Here is a 17,827-nt window from a genome sequence, read left to right as displayed (position 1 = left end):
CGAATTGACAATCTTTACGGATATTAAACTCCCTAATTAAAGATAGCATTAAGGGAAACATTTCCTAGCTCAACATACGTTGTCTCAATGAATACAAGTTACTCGCAAATAGGCTGCCATAAACACAACGTGGTCGGTTCTGAAAGATCGTTACCAGCGATGTTCAGCTCGGAGCAAATCGCCAGCGCGTACGCGGTGTTTTTCATTTTTCATTGTCTCCTCTGGATAGGAGTGTTTTAGCTGCTTGCTTCTTTTCTCAAATCCACTTTCACTTTGATCAGTCGATACCTTCCGCTGACCAACTTATTATAATGGAGATTTACGCAAAAAGATGCGACAAATGACCAATAGTACGAACAATTTCGGTGAAGGTTACTCTATCGTACTGGTGTATTCGAAATGAGCAGACTTTATTTCTGCACTTCTATTATTCAAACGCAAAAATGAGACTAGACTAAGGAATATAATTACAAGCGACCGTACAACTGAACTCGAGGGCAGTTGAAGATGCAATATTTAGAACCAGAGCCGGAGGAGGTTAGTGTCCTATCTCGTTTTCCGTCCACGGAAAGACTCAGCATACTTTACATGTGGGGGCAATTGGGCTATCAACTGCTGCACCAACGACCGAATATGCATGAGTTATCAGGACAGAGGCTCGAACGTCCATCATGAACGTGATTTATTCATGCAGGGTAGACGACGCTGCATATGACTTAGAATTCGATTGAAAAAGTTGACTGAATTTTTGAGAAGGACCTACTCAGGTAACTGGACGCTCTAGCTTACGCCGAAAGTTCAAATTTTTCTAAATCCGATTACGTACTAAAGATTTCGCCGATGTACAATGTAATACAAGCAGGCTCATCTAAGTGTAATGAACACGTTTTCCACCCTGATCAGCTATGACGAGCTTTAGTTTCTTTAAAATCTACAGTTTGTCCCTGAAGAACAGTGACAATAATAGGGAAATAGGACATGGGTTTGTATATTAGCATAGAATGAGTGTTTCGGTAAGGTGCCTCTGTTATAGTACGCGGACAAAATAGACAGATAATGGTAGATCATACTTACAAGATGATGTGGTGGGGACCTGAAGACTGCTCGTAGTCCGACTCATCTGCGAAGAGTGTCGGTTCGAAGAAGGGACGCCTGAAATTTACCGAACCAATTCGATTCAACGCGCCGATATGGGTCTGTGAGCGAGTGACCGCTAGACAATAACGCCCACAACGAAAACAAAAAAGATGACAACAACAACAACAGCAACAGCAACAACAAAAGCATTGCACGATTTGTGAGAATGACTATTGACGTTCAGCTCGTATAAAGCAACCTTTGTTTTCTAGCACAACTATATCTATAACGTATACAATGCGATCGATAGCTAGTCGAAAATGGACGACTACCATTGATGGGTAGGAACATCAAGTACAAGGTAAGCGGTTAACTATCCTGTTAATCAATAGCAATTCGCGGGCAGCACAGGGTGTCAAAACATGATGGTAGAGCATTTCTTTATGGTGGAATGGTTACTACGGCAATCAAACAGCATTTATGCACGTTCCGTTTTTAACTAAAGCCAAAAAAGTGGCTTAATTTAACGTTACACCACTACAATACTTGACACTGTTAATTAATGTTGACAATACGACTATATCATGGCGGGGGATCGAGACGAAATTATGGGAAATAGCAATAAACACGACGACGACAACGACGACGGCGACGACGACCACAACAACAACAACAACAACATCAACAACAACAACAACAACAACAACAATAACAACAACAACAAACAGCGGCTAAGAGACAACAACAAACGCTAAACTCCGTGGCACTAGGTACGCACGCAAAACATTATGTTCTCGTGCAGCATTTGTTTGTTTATCGTTGGCGCGTATTTCGTCGAAGTGGTAGATGATAGTGAATTCGTTTACGATCTCTGGTTGTCGTGGAATGGATCGTGCAAAGGCAGGCACCCGAGACGCTCGCTTATGATCAAGGAACAATGAATGGGGCATCAATTTTTACGCCTTTCCAGGTATTGTTGTATCTCGTATGACGCGGTAATTGGACATTGACTAGCATACAGGCTGTATGTTTGTGTGACAACTTGACAATTGTTTTAGTTCTTCCCTCTGTTCGGATTATCAGACTACTCACATTATGTGAGTTGTAGAGAAAATCGAGTGGGCATATATGTCCAAATTATACCTTCAAAGTCGTCTCTAGACTCACGTAGCTTTGCTGTGCAATTGCATACGATTATCGGTCACCAGAAGCGATAGATTTATGTCGACAAACGAAACGTTTTGCTTCAAGAAATTCGCATTGTTAACTATTTTTGCAAGTGTGCATATATAATATTTTCAACAGCTAGCGCATTCAGCAGGATTGGCCGTGTCAAAATACCTACGCAAATTCTAGCGGGCCTGTTGCCAAGTCCTTGAGTACTCTTATGTTATAACTTGTTCGATTTTATGCAAAAATCGTATATTTTAAATGATTTTTTAGCAAAGCTTCTTAGTCCAGTTCTCTCGAATGGAGAGGATCCAAATCGACAAAATGTAAGGGTACCTGGTAAACATATGTCCACCGCACCCCAATCACGGCCACGTTTTCCAGGGCTAATGTTCCCGATCGCCGAAGAACTGGAAAAACGAAAAAAACCGATTCGGCCTTTTGTTCGCGTAAAACTCGGCAGCGACTCTATACAAGTAGCTATGTGCAGAAAATTCATTGCTGAACATCGTCGTAGTCTACGAAAGCACTATGGTCTTGCCGAGCGCCTTGAAACCGACGTGCCATTGGAACTTAGATGCAACTGAGCAGTTGTAAGAATCAGGTTCAACTTACTAGTACAAGAAACGAAGTCGTTGTGAATTAATCTAACGAATTCACTTCCATGATCTCGATACATCTGCTCAAATTTGCCAGTTTTTGTTACACGTACTGCCAATGTCGCGCGCGGTAGTTCCCATCTAAACTTCTCATAACTTTGATTTAGGGCAAAAGCCATACGTGTGGTCAGGTTGTTAACTGAGCATGAAATGCTTCCACTACAGAAGTCCCCAGATAGCAGGATTAGATAGACGACGCATACCGGCACCAGATACTGAAAACTAAAAACAGTAACTTGACGACTTTGACAAATGGCATGCTACTGGCTTACCCCCCACACTGGGAGCTTTAGTATGCTTTAAATGCAGCTCCACAGGTAGCATGACCGTTTTAGTAACTTGTACCGATAGTTGTTCAGCAAATGTCATATCAAAGAATATATTATCTAACTGTTAGCCAAAGACATAACATAAAATTCGAGTTTGTCTTTGCGAAATTACCGAAACGGCGAGATCCCTCTTAACCAAGTAACGGTCTTCTATTTGCTAGGAGCTTGCGAATATTTCGCGAAATGTTTGCTAAAATATCGTTCCCTCTCAATATAGCCTATTACAATCCGCAAGGATTTTTCAAGAGGCCGATGATTAAAAATGCCATTGAAATATAAAAGACAATACGATCGAATGCGAGCGCCTTAACTCTGTTGGGGCCTGTCGTAAAAGGACTACTTCGAAGGCGTCGTAGACATTTTGAACTGTTGCAATTGGGCAACAAGAAAGGATGATCGACTAGGATTCACGTAGCACAAAATGAACGTTGTTAACACATAGATCTAACAAGGCTACCGTGATAGTACGGAGAGACCTCTGGTCATTATTTTTATAAGCTGAGGGTAGAAAAATTGGATGCTGCATAATAACATATTCTTATTTGACCCGTTTTTGAAGGTGGACTCTACGCTAAATACCGACATACATTCTAGTATAATTTGAGTCTTTTTCGTAATAGTTCATTAGGCTTAACATAATGGTAGATTTTTATTTATACGTTCACAATATATAGGGAAACACTTTTTTATTGTAATTGTAAAAAAATTACCAGATTATTTTTGCCCGCCGTGCATTGCATTTTCTGCACAGCAAAGGTATAAATAATAGTCGAAGATAAGTAGTTACATAGGACATATCATTGACCTGCTGATCCTAGGCAATTTTCAAAAGAAAACATAAAACACTAAAATACTGATACGCTAAACAGATAGATAACGACCATAGCTGTCGAAAATAATTAGCAGTTAGTGAACTTTATTTCGTAATGAACAGTTGCTCCTTTAATATCTAACCTCCCTCTCCTTGATTTATTATCTTTACACACACACAATATATTTAAAATATAAATAATAGAACAAAATACCAATTAGACAACATTTGCGGCCAGTTATAGAAATCGTTTGTCTCAACTTTGTATATCGCAAAAACATTGAATATCGTCTCATTGCGTGGATGTACCGCATATCTGGCTATAAGTTCGATTATTCTTCTTGCCTGTGGCAGGCGATATGCTCGAAACATATAATAACTTTAATTATTTTATCTCCTACGGCTTAACAGGACCTGAAAAGAGTTTATGCTGAAGAAATCAATATAAGCGGAGGGAGCAGAATAAGCCGGAGAGCAAACAGTTTCATACTTATTCAAAAATATACCCTCTAGTCTGAAAAGATCTGACCGACAATATTTTTGATGAGAGTCACTCGAACAACCTATCAGTTCTCTCAGGGAGATTTGTATAATTCGTTCGGCCAGAATTAACACCTATGACCTTCGGGACGATTGGCACCTGTTATCGTCGGTTTTCTGCAGAGCCTGTATGAACATTTTATCCGCAGAGTCCATGAAGTTCTCCCCCCGCCGGGGAGAGGTTTTCTATTAGCCCGTAGGCACGTTCAGTGAACACAGGTATGATTCAGATGCACCTGTAATTATATGGATATTGCACATACGCATAATAGAATTACAGTAAAGTAGACCTTTATATAGTCTATACCCTTATTAACACCAATATGTAGAACAATGTTACCATGAAGTGGCAATGCTAGTTACAGTATGGCTAACAGGTCAAAAGAGCATAGCAATATGGCCACAAAAAGCATTACACCCAACTAAATTGGAATTGGCAAAGGTATTTTTGAGTGCGATACATCTAGAGGAACGCTTCGTGCAATGAGGCGTGGTGAGACGTTTCTTGCCGAAGGAGGGCGTACCATACTCGGTAGTCCCGCTGCCTAAGGATTATCACGACTACGTGGTAGCAGAGCATTAAACGCTTCCAACCAAAGCTTCCAAATCTACTACTGTAATAAACGTTTGTATGCGTATCACTGTGGCCTCCGGTCTCATTCGACTTGTTCATCGCCCCTCAGCTGATTTAAACTGTCAAGCCGTATGCTGAAAAAGGGAGCCGTTTCAAGGAGACAGAAGGTGTTAGACAAAAATAAAGTTTCCAAACCTCCTGTTTCGTATAAAATGGGAAGAAGAAACGAGCGAACGAATGGCTTGGCTTGGGAGCTTTTCGGGCTTCGAAAACTTGAGGGGTTCAGCGGAAGAAAAGCATGCCTACCAGCATAAACCACATTCACACGGGGGGCATTACATAAGGAAGGGAAGAGAAAGAATGATTTCAAAAAAGCTTTATCTCTTCTTTGACCTCTAATCCCTTGTCATATTTCTACGTTTCGTCTGGTTTCCAACAGGCTCTCAATTAGATGGCTGGGTTCCGGTGCGAAACGAGGTTTATTTATGTCCAGGTTTGAAGCTAGACAAGAACGTGTCCCTAAGATACCCAGTAAGACTTCATGCTTCTCATAACTGGAAGCACTGTAGATGGCCAGCGCTTGAAGGTGGCCTCCTTTCCAGAAATGAATATCCTTATCCTTTTGCATCTGGAGTTTCATGGCTGAGCTTCGGTCTTGACCTGCGGACTTGACAGGGCTGGCGCGCCAAAGTAAGAGAACTTAACCTGACCTGACATGGATCGGTCTGGGTGATAGCCACAGCACGCATCCGTATGTTGGGCGCACACCACTTCTCTATAGAGATATTTATTTAGGACCAACAAGACCTAGCAGCTAATGAAAGGTAGGTCCTTCAGCTAACTTAAAAAGAAAAAAGTAGTTCTGCAAAGTCAACATTTTATATCCACTAATTTGACATAGAAATCGTAGTGTCACTGATTGCGAGAGTCAGTCAGACTGTACTGTACAATATATCGAGTTGTATTAAATACTAATGGAAAAAAGTTGCTGTTTCACACCCTGTAACAATTTGACTAAGCTGCTATATACTTAGGATAGGTTAACCTCTATATGTTTCGTATGCAGTTGATAAAATCTAATACTGGACGGACCATATACTCATATAATGAGTAGCTTAGAGTTGTGAGTTCCCCACCATTTTCTTTCTAGCCATATAGAATATAGTATTTTAGTTTTAGTAGTAATTATAATAGCATTTTTCTATGCTCGATGGCAATAGCTTTCGAAAGGGCAATCAGCAATGGTAATCAATATCGCTTAGAACTCGCCTATTGTGAATCGCCCTACAATAAATGGTCCCGCAATTTACCCCTTATTTCAATAATTTGTGATTATTTGCTGCTGCCATATAATAGTTGTACGTACACAGAGAAATTTTGTTATCAGAACGTCAAGGAATTCCGTTTTTACGTCGTTTGATTTATCTGACTTTGCCACAGTAATTGCGCGCAGTAGATGCGTCTGTGTGCCTATTCAATAGTGACACAACAAAAATATTATCGCCGAGAACGTGTTATCATTCAAGCTCAAGATCAACGGCTTTGTAGTGAGTGAATTTCAAACGACCACAATGCAAGACCTACCAGCCAAAACTGTCCTAAATACAGTGGATGGCCGGACAGGAGATGTATCGTCGCTGTAGATAAGACCTAAACATCAGATGAAATTTAGCGCACTTTTTTCAAACGCTGTCACCTGTTCTACTTTTGTTTATCTTCTAACTGCCAAAAGCTGTGCACGTTTCAATACGCACGATATTATGGTATTTAAATGAATTCTCTTGACGAAGCACGTTTTTTACTGGTTATGCTGCTAGACCTTGAAATTTTGTATAATCTCATAGAAGTTTTGTCGTGTTCAGTTATAGGCACGAATAATAGCTGATAGACGTATATAAACAGTACCGTGGTTCAACTTTAGAAAGATAAAACATTTCTGTTTGACGGTTATTATATATTACTTATTATTTGTATATTATAACGGTTGGATAGAACTGTTAATTAACATTTCTTTCTCAGAGTCATTTCTGTTACGGGAGATTACTTAGCGTCAGCCTTATTTGTTTATTAGGTGTACTCTTTGCCTAGGCAAGTTAAACTTTACAAACGTACACACTGGCTGTATGAATCTTGATACCATGAGACGTCACCGACTGAGGCTGTCAAATAGTGTATAAACTTATCCTGTTCTTCGGCTAGATTCGAACTTGATTTCTAACACATGTTAGTGCTTTAGTTCTGCAGATGTTTTTAGACGGATCTGAAGAGAGGATTGTCGTTTTAGCCATTTGGACAGCCAATGCCTCGTAAAAGGTCGTATAGAAAAATACTTCAAAAAAACCGTATCGAAGCCATGACAATATGAAGCTTCTCACATGATTTTCTATGGTCAATTACATATTTGACGACATTGTTGTAATCTTAGACGAGAGACTCATTGCTCAATATGGCTAGTCAGTCAGCCTTATATTTACATTTTGTTTACAAACATGCGTATATTCTCGTTAAAAATAGAACACTTTATTCACGCAGGTTCGATAGTGTGTATATCGTCGGGACGACTTGAAGCAATAAGCCCCTCTCTCTAAATTAAAAATTTGATCGTCGAAGCCACAGCATAGATGATTCTCGATACATCGCATCACATAACAACCCATAACTAACTATTTTATAAGTACATTTTTATTATAAATCAACAGGACAACAACACTATACTTCATTTTGCCATTCTTAAAATGGTGGCATGAACGAAGCGGGCTTTTAGATCGTCGTTCATCACATCCAAATCAAATTATTATTATAAGCCCAGAGTGCCTTCACGCGAAAAGTTCCAGGATCAACACCAGTAACAGTAACAAGGAGCTTTTTGAATATGAATTGTAATAGGCTTTTTTTTTTTTGAAGTTGAGGGCAAATGCATTATGCGGGCCAGACATCACTGAATTGTGCTTTGTCTCGTACTGTGGGACTCTCACCCACTAAACCCTGGACCTCTTCATCAGCTTGGGTCGTGGTTCGGGATATATTTGATAGTACTTTGAAATTGTAATGGACTTACAATGACTACTCATACACTATAAATATTAATATAGCGGATTTTTTTAAAATTGCGAAAGCACTTGAGTACCAGGAGCAGTTCAATGTGCCTAATGTTGCCCGAGAATCAACTAAACGTGGGGTCATATCTGTTAAAATATTTGATCATTGATATTGTAGCCATAGCTTCGTATGGCCAGTGACAGGTGATACGAACAGATTTTAATTACATATCAAGTTGAGCTTCACGACTTCATGCAACCTGTTGGTAGAAGGCATCAAAAATAGAATAGAATAGAGAATATTTTTAATGAAGTATGAGAAGTCAGAAAATTCAATTCTGCTTTGAACATTTCGCCACTGAGGGCAGTTGTGCAATTTTAAATGCGCCACTACACGACGCTTTTACACTGGGGCATTTTGTCAGAATGCCCTATTATTGTCCTAGAAACCATGTAAAAAAGTATTCGATAATTAGGATATTTACAATATACCGAGGAATATCGATCGAGAGCTAACCGCACCTCAGACAACACATCATTAGGTGGGCAATAAGCTTCGTCTTGAGTTGTCGAAGTAATCTCAATCATCGAAGAATGTGAAATGCATCTCCGGCTTTCTGACTAATAAAAGCACTCACTACATATTGCACTACCCGTTATTCCGTTTGTCTTTCGCTATTCAGTAAAGGAATAGCTTAACCATATAGTAGGCCCACTCGGAAAGCACTCATTATCTATATATGCGCATACATAGACATAAACTTACAGGGCATAAGCTTAAAAAGCGTTTTATTATTGGGCCGTGCCCACGCCGATAACAAACGAGGCCTCTATGAAAGGCTTATATTCAAAGAAGCTTACAGAAAACCATCTTAAACGAAGCACGTAACAGATCACGACACATGAATCTCGTATTAACTATCTTCCTACATAGAACACGAATACCCGTCAGATACCCCCCGGTGTTATAAAAGGTATTGATGTTCCAATACAGTAAATTAATCAGATGAATTGGGTGATTCGTCAAATCAAGATACAGCCAAGAGTCTTGCTTATCTATTACTATAATTATTAATCATGCGTCCATTAAGGGGTCCGGACCCTAATCAGAGAGGTTTGCGTGAGCGAACGTATGAGTCAATTGCTCCTAAGTATTCTGCCAAATTCTTTAACGGTTAAATGATAAGGAAAATGCAAATCATTGATTCTCCCGCTGCAAAATTGACAAGCGTTTGTTCGAGGTCGACTATACTTCATACTATTCAAATATATATTTCAATATATAGGCCGTACAAATGACAACAAACCTACAAAGGAGAACGGTTCGCTCGCTTCTAGATCCGTATCCATACGTATGTCTTTTGATATATATATTTATTAAATGATACATCTTTGGCTAAAATTAAAAGCCTGTATATACAGCTTATTTTCGTTGGCCAAATTTTGTTTTAAATGATTAAATGAAAATACGAGTGCGTCGTTTCAGAAGTTTTTAATTAAAAACTTCTGAAACGACGCACTCGTATTATTTATGTTTCGCCAACTAATCTGTCGTCAATCGTTACTTCATACCACCTATGTCATTAATGTTATAAGGTATATTTTACTGTAATTTACTATCCTAGATAGAAACGTCTTTTTAAGACCATTCAAAGTGAAGCTGATATTACGATATGATTTCCGTCAGCGCTTTGTTTCTTTTTTAAATTTATTTTAAAAAATAAAAAGCAATGACCATCATTCAGCCTATACAGTAAATATTTATATTTGGAACTGCGTCTATATTTCCTCAGATCCGTTCAGCCTGCGTTAGAACACTCCGTCGCTCGGCCCCATAATCGTCTCGTGTGAAAAAATTGTTTACAGGAATGCATGAAGTTGCTGAAACCGGGGGGGGCAGTAATCATGGATTGTGACTTGGTAAGAGCCAATAACATTGGTCGCTAGCAAAGAATCCATGACGAAAATGCTGTATAGATTAGCACAGGAGGGGGGAGGAAGAACTTACTACTCCACACGCGAGGAATCTCAAAAGTGTGGGCGGAGATGTTAAACCCCGGCACCAGCCCTCAGACCTTGTGTCGCAGGACCTTGCAAAACGGCCATACCATTTAAGATAAGCACGCTTGTTAATCATAAGGGCAACGCACTTCGCAAGGTTATCGGTAAAATGGGCTCAAAGGTCAAAACGCTATATATCCTCACGCGTTGGCTAGGTGTCATTTTTAATATACTATATTAACAAGCTTCATTCAAAAGTTATCTAACGAAAAAGAAAAATACCGCGGCATATATTGCAACGTCGTAAGCTCGCTATGTACAAACAAGATGACCGTGTACAAATCAGAATGAATCGCAATTAATGTAACTTCAAAATACTCTAAATATACCCAACGGGGCACAAAATTCTAAGCGGTCAATTACAAATGGCGCAAAGGTGATATTTATTAGGAACATATCCAATGTTGTTTTGTGATTGAAGGCAATAACGGTGCTATACTTTTACTACATTTGTGTAATAGATTAGGGGATTCAGCTGTCTCTGAACGGAAACACCTGTTCAAGTTATGAAAAGCCAAAAATTCGGCTGCTTCATAGGATATAGCCAATAAGAACCAAGCTTTTAAGTTGTTCAAAACCAAGCTAGGCTGAAAGCATCCAAGCATATTCAAAAAGTTCCAGTAACGCAATTAGTCTGCTACAGAATGCGTGCTTGTCTTGCTAGGGACTACGAAAAACATACTTCTTTGGGAGCAGCGTACAAAAGTTGTACATAACTTGTAAGGGGTCATCTGGGTAAATTCAACATGTACTTGATTTCAATACCAAATGAAATAAACTGAAGTCGTTTACCATATAATGTTGTTTCCTGTATTTAGAAAAAAAAACTACTAGTAATACATTGAATAATCGTTGTTTACGAATTTCGAGGGAACGTATTACTGTCAATAGTCAAAGTACGCACAGCGCCTTGCGTTAGAAACATAACCATTGCATATCTATATAGATTCTCAATTTCTGGGGGGTCCCTATGGTGTGTTATATCCCCAGTGTATACATATGTTTAAATATATGTGTGTTTATGCCCACCTAAGGTTACTAGATCAGATGTGAGATCATACTGGCGCGCTGATCATACAGTGACGCGCTGGCTGTATACCCTTCGAAGTATCGAAGCCATACCAAAAGCAAGAATATCTTCCAACAAGTAGCTTCCGGGCGGAACTTGTTGGCAGTGGAATGGAGGTCACTGCACCGAAGTGAACATGCTTTCTCACCCTATGCATCCCACACGACTAAAATAGCTTTATGTGCAAGCACGCCATTTGGGCTCGTATGCATCGACCCATTGAGCCTAATTTCAGTAGCAGGAATGCTTGACAGATGGAAAGCGAGCGATCGGCTCGCGCAAAACGCTAAATACCAAACGAGAATAGCGCGGGTTGGGAGAGCGCGTCACCTTTAAATCTACTTGTTGAAGATGCAAAAACTGCTTTACGCGAGTAAATTGGCTAATTAGCTATTTAAAAAGTGTATGTAAAGGCTTCTTTTTTGAACAGCCATGTTCAAGGTTTGAATCGTATATATACCAAAGGACGCACAATGCAGGCGATTTGTTTAGCGTACGTTACTCCGTTCACCGTATGAACGGCATCGCGGAAAAATCACTGATGCTTAGCTTCAACGGTCAATACTTTTTAAGCGATTTTTTTTAAGTGATAGGCATCGAAGTGCAGAGAACACGGCCAGCTCGACGGAAAGCCACCGTAGGCACAGATACGCAAGGGCACACCGACTGGAATCAAGTGATTTCTGTTTCGAACCTGAAGAAAGACCGGGACAGATGGATCGATGAGCCGCTCTGAAGTGACGCGAACTGAAGTAAGTGTTGGGTGTAATATCATAAAAGACACATATACGAGACGCTACGATAGGGTACAGTATACCAACTTACAGATACATAGAAGTATCGGCATCATCATCAGCGTCATCGTCACGACCAACTCCATCATGAGACGTAAAAGCGTGGTCACCCGGTACGACCATACGACACATGACTTCCGCAGCTTTCATCCCGAGCTGATGGACTGATGACAGAAAGGACATGCGAATTCTGTCGCTCGTTGCTTAGATAACTAATGAATGCAACATGGATGGAGGTCTGCAACTAGACCGCATATCTAGCAGCATAACCAGTCTTGTAAGGGGGCGCTAGCTCTTTCCATAGCTACAGATCTGTGTGAGGCCATTAGATGGAAGAGGCATTATGAAATGCTGTACAGCCCTGTATGTATAGTGGACACACTGTAGATACTTGCTTGTTTTCCCCTCATTGCGGTCATCAACGTAGCCATCGCTACCACGATTACAAGATGAAAAGATCAGCAGCTGAACAGTCGCAAAACGGGACCAGATCTGTTCTCACCTTGTTTTCACTTTGCTCTTTTCTCCTTTTGCCTTTGTTGTTCTGCTTGCAGGAACTCCACCTGGTTCCAGCAACTGATAGGCGGCTCGGCCTTTTGGATTATAAAGCTCCCATCTCTTTCTGCTTTTTTTCTCGTTAATTTTTTGTGGCGGTGGAGATGAGGTAGGTGGTGCGGGGAATGCTACAGTAGATGGTTGAGGAGCACTAGATCGATTGACCTCGAGCTACGGGGTCCCTAAGATTCGTCGCCCAAGTCTTTCGCACTGTTTTTGTGTATCTTGTGTTCTTTAAACGTTTCTTTCCGTCTTGGATGGTTTGTAGCTGTTATGGTGGTTGTCGATGATGATTGATAAATTGATGAGTGCTGGTGCGTGGCACTTACGAAAGGGGCCTACAAGTCAGCTCACCTATGGGCTGTCTGCTTGCGGTCTCCCCCGATGACGAGTTCTGCGAGAAGTACGACGAGCGCTCGCCCAGCGCGGGGATCGGCACGTGCATGCCGCGCCCTCCACGAATCCTGCAAGGGAGACACAACGCACAAAATGGAGACAAAAGGAGAATGAAGTAAGCTTCTACTGTCATTTAACTTCGAATTAACGCAAAGTTAAATAACGGTTAAGTGGTCAGGTCACTTTTACAGTATAAGTTTACTTCCATGGAGTACAACGCGAGTATAAATCAAATAGTCTAGTCGGTATGGGGACTGATCAACAATGATTGCTAGAACTGACAAAACATTTCCGCCTGCGGTAAGTTTCAAAATTATTACATGTTACAGTTGCTGCTTCTTAAAAATACGGGAGTAACAAAATGAGAAGCCATTGAATTTCCTTCTAGCTGACTGGTTGGGTCAAATGACGGTCAGCCCTCAGCTTGAAATGTCTAATATTGTATCAAAACTGAATAATCCAAGGTCTTTGATGATACGAAAGAGCAGCACAGATAGATGTAGTTAAGAAAAGATTGCGCATATCGGGAAGCAAAGCTGTACTTTTTTTAAATGCCTTTATTTAAATTTAAATAGTTTTCATTTAAGTTTCTTGGAAGCGTTAGACGGGGAGTTCCTTGAGGTAGGCTAACGATCTGACGATCGTTTTTAGACGACTCTAGATTAATTAGAGTATCATTTGACCTACGTGAATCTGAAGGGGGCTGGAGTTTAGATAAGTTCGGGGCTAAAACACCAAGGACCAAAGTCGTTAAGTTAGTTGTTGCATTAAGCACATCATTTTAGGAAGCACTGGACGGGTGAGTACTCCAAACTCTTATGCAATAAAATGTCAATGGTAGAAATAGGATCTCATATACAAGTAGTATAGATGAGTTAACTAAACGGCTGAAGTCTTGTTTATAGTGAAACACAAAATACAAGCACCCAATAATTTGCTTTAAAAGATATTGTGTTTCAGAATTAAACTGCTGAAATAAAGTTGTTACTATTCATAGACTTTCAAAGATAGCTTGACCAATGCCGGACCGAGCAAAAAAGTATTTGCTTTGATTTTCGTATCATCAACAAGGGTACCAGTAACAGCATTTGGCACTTAATTATTTACCAGAAAAATAGCCGAGACATGTATCGAGAAATAAAACAAATTCAAAAAAGGTGTCCTGGCCGACTTCCTTGGAGTAGGGAGTCGAAGGCAGTTTTCGGTGAAACCCATATGTGAAAAGCTGTTTGGCAGGATGTTGTGATTGCGGTAGTTAAACGGTTACGCTTTGCTACGTCCACAGCGATGCCCTACGTTACCGCCCATATCAGACGAACTTAGATCCTTTTGAATAAAGCAAGATTTCTTTCTATTAAATGTTCAGTGTGAATGTCATATTGACGACCTGAAACGGGATTGTGTATATGAAATGGAGGAAAGCTTGATATACGATTTATTTTTCGGAGAGCGTCAAAAAGGGGAATTTTATAGCAAGTGATTAGTAAGAGTTGACATCAGTTTGGCTCCTTTCATTTTGGAATCGGGATTATTGTAGCGGACTTAAACAGCGACAGGACGAGTCAATAAATATTTAGCAGCAGGGTATAAATCTGATAAGTAAAGCTAAAATAAACACCCTTAGTTTTATTATATGGGAACGTTGCGAGGTTTTCGTACAGTTGATTGCGTGATAGAATGGGGTAAGGCACAGCGTACTGCAGTATACGTCAGACTAACTAAAGTCAATAAGAGTGCTTAACCTGCTAGGTACATTAGCTAAGTCTATCGCAAAACAGTTGAACGTTTCAATCATAGCTAAGGCTAAAGGTCCGAATAAGGATGTCGAGCTTGATTGAGGCTGATTGTGTATAGATTGGTCAGGGCAAGAAAGAAATGAAACGTATATCTAATGACAGTTGATCATTGACCTTCCTCATCTGCATACGATAGAGAGGGAACCCAACTGGTCGAGCTAATAAACTGTCTGATGCGAGCGCCTCTGTGGGGTAGTCGCACCAACTAACCTAAATATGCCCAGGGCACGAACCAAAGGAGGGGCAAATAATGGCGTCAACTAGCTGTACAAGTCCAGTCTAGCATAGGAACTTCTAGCAGAGCTTACCTCACTATTTAAGGTAGAAATTTTTATGTTGAAATAGCTAATTAAAAAAAATAGCATTGGAGAGTAGTGGGTAGGTTATTAAAAACCGCGTTTTTGAGGAACGATTCGAATCAGTATTCAGTCTTTTGAGAAATTTAGTTGGGAGGACGGAGTGTCAAATTCAACGTTTTTTTTTTAATTTATCGCCAGTCTTATAATGCGCATGGTGACCAATGTTTCCTAAACGTACTTGATCGTTCAATGTAGAACATACATTTTATTTTTCCAGATGACGTGACTCTAAATCGGTGTGACATCTTTTGTATTCCAGATGCACTTGCACTCTCTGAAATTTCGAGCCGTTCACCTTGCTATCGTCAGTCGGGCTTTTAGCAGGCGAGTTTGTAGTGAGCGATAGAAAGTTTACTCTTGACACAGTTTATCGCTGAAATTTTATGCTTGTTGAAGATTATATGACTAGGAACACCGTGAGCCATTTGTTCAAAAAACACCGAAAAGCAAATTCTGAACTCAAAAAGAAATCTCATGAGAGACCCCTGCAAAGGTAAATGACGAAGAGCTAAGCTGGTACGGAGGCCGGCTCACTTCAAAGTGTGCGGAAATTGGTTTTGTGTCTGTAAAAATAACGGGCCCTGGTTAAATTAGAAAGATAAAAAATGGGCAGCTATGTGACACATGATATAAGCGAGAAAAAATCGAAATTTTTTTTCTTTGCTTCTTTATTAAAACAGTGATCTATTCTCGCACTGAATTATGGCAAGTCACACTGATCGAACGTGTGGGTCTTGAACAAATATACCCCAGCAATACCTAATAGTCTTTAGCTGGTCGTCTAATGCAGGTGTTACCCATTACAGCATCATCAATATTGGGCGTCGATTACGGCTGAAGTATTCTGCCAACGGTTGAAGGAAATGAGGAAAAAACTCCACATTAAACAGTCATGGATTAGTGAACAGGGGTAAACCACAACTATTGTATGATAAGGCTCGACCTCACGCTGCGAGAACTGCGCTGGCAAAAATGCAAGGGCTACAGTTGGAAGCTCCGTCACATCCACCATGCTTGCTCCCACGTATTACGATTTTTTTGTTACTTGTTTATAAGAAAATCATGAACATTTCAAAATCATATCATAATGGTTTTTTAAGACTACGGACTCTCGAATCCTATGCTTCTACAGTAGTGGGATAGGTACAATTTGTACGCTTCAATTTAAAATAAAGAAAGTGAGCCTTCAAAAAAACTTAGATATTGTCTTCTGAATTCAGAAATTGGCACACTGACTAACTTTAAATCAAATATGAACATGTACTTAATTTTACTTTTGTCCTTTTTATATATTATAATTCTGAGGCTTATTTAAGATGTTCAACGCAATGAAAACATTCAGATGACGGATTCAGAGGTCGTGTAATAAGGAAATATAGTTAAACAAGTAATAGCAGTATAATTCTTATTTATAATGTGAAATTTCGCTCGTTTCCGAGAGAGTTCGGATCAGATTTAACTAATTATTATTATTATTATAGTAAACGCATAGTCAGCAGTCAACTATTGTTCCATTGTAATTAACATTAAATCGTTGATGAATTGACTGTCAATGAGCGACAAACGAATTATCCTACCGATGATATAGAATAGAAAGAATATAAGTTCCAATACAAAAAAAGAACTTAAGTTCTGAAAACTAAATTATAATACTCGTTCAAATCAAACAATATAATTTATAATAATAATAATAACACAAATAACATCCGTCGCCGAGTAAACTTGAAAAAAAAATGAAATACAAACATTGGACTCCAAGCTTTTCTTTTTCATATTCAAGTTACAGTGAACCAACACCAATAAGCATAGCAACAACAACAGGTTAGGAAAGCAACAATGGCTACAACAACGCTAGAAATAACAGCATCTAGTAATTCTTCGATATCCGTCACTAAACGCGTTCGATAATGACCGATCGAATGGAAGGTCGATAGAAAAAAATGTGATTTTGTTATTGGTTCGTTGTTTGTATCACTTCTATTCGCATTATTTCAACGGGGTATGGGTACAAGCTGGCATCGATAGTTGATTTTACAAACCCTTGCTTTTTATTGCATATCTCTATGTGTTATTATGTTATCTAGATTAGGGAAATATCGCGAATGAAGTTCGTCTCTTTTTTTTGCGTATGATCCAGATGAATCAACACCATCATCAGTTTGAATTTAATGGATGTAATAATCAAATGAATCAATAGTAGTTTTCAGATGACAAACGTTTTTATTGTTGCTAGGCTTGACTCGACATGTATGTTTTTTTCTGTCACTCTTTGCAGACAGATTGGGTTGTCACCGTCTACCTACCTAGATGGGTTAGCATATTTGGGGTAGTATGAATCCCCTCGGCGTGATATCATACAAAAACTAAAATTCGACAGTTGTAGATACACTAAAATTTTTGCGAGCTGCCTTTCAAATCTGGGATAGAGTACCTTGAAAATAAATACAACTTTGCGAAAGTTCGTCATATGTTACAGTTTCATTACAATTTCAATGTTTATTAACATGCGTTTTATGACCTGCGGCAAAGCCCGGACTAACGTCAACGAACGTGATGCTCTGTGTTTGGTGGGATTGAGAGGAATCGGACATTATGGGTT

The 17,827-nt window shown here is 39.6% G+C and overlaps 1 protein-coding gene and 1 long non-coding RNA gene across 6 annotated transcripts in view; one reads left to right on the top strand and one right to left on the bottom strand.

Moving 5' to 3' along the window:
• The window catches only part of LOC111251083 (uncharacterized), a 39,509-nt gene that overhangs the window by 8,463 nt on the left and 13,219 nt on the right, over positions 1-17,827 (bottom strand). For all 5 annotated transcript variants that reach the window (XM_086990035.1, XM_086990036.1, XM_022807358.2 and 2 more), the window contains 2 exons: positions 13,032-13,141; positions 1,075-1,152 (listed from right to left, as the gene is read on the bottom strand). In XM_086990035.1, coding sequence (XP_086846161.1) covers positions 1,075-1,152; positions 13,032-13,141 — 188 coding nt within the window. The remainder of the gene's footprint in view (positions 1-1,074; positions 1,153-13,031; positions 13,142-17,827) is intronic.
• On the top strand, positions 4,591-16,409 carry LOC111251084 (uncharacterized). The gene is made up of 7 exons (XR_002673622.2): positions 4,591-4,805; positions 5,600-5,984; positions 9,992-10,118; positions 11,922-12,080; positions 12,677-13,188; positions 15,488-15,552; positions 16,035-16,409. It is a non-coding gene; the product is annotated as an uncharacterized LOC111251084 (long non-coding RNA).

The sequence above is a fragment of the Varroa destructor genome, unplaced genomic scaffold (genome assembly GCF_002443255.2).
Source record: "Varroa destructor unplaced genomic scaffold, Vdes_3.0 BEIS01000005.1, whole genome shotgun sequence".
NCBI classification, from domain to species: Eukaryota; Metazoa; Arthropoda; class Arachnida; order Mesostigmata; family Varroidae; genus Varroa; species Varroa destructor.
The sequence above is the reverse complement of the archived record's forward strand: the minus strand, read 5'-3'. Positions and strand labels throughout refer to the sequence as shown.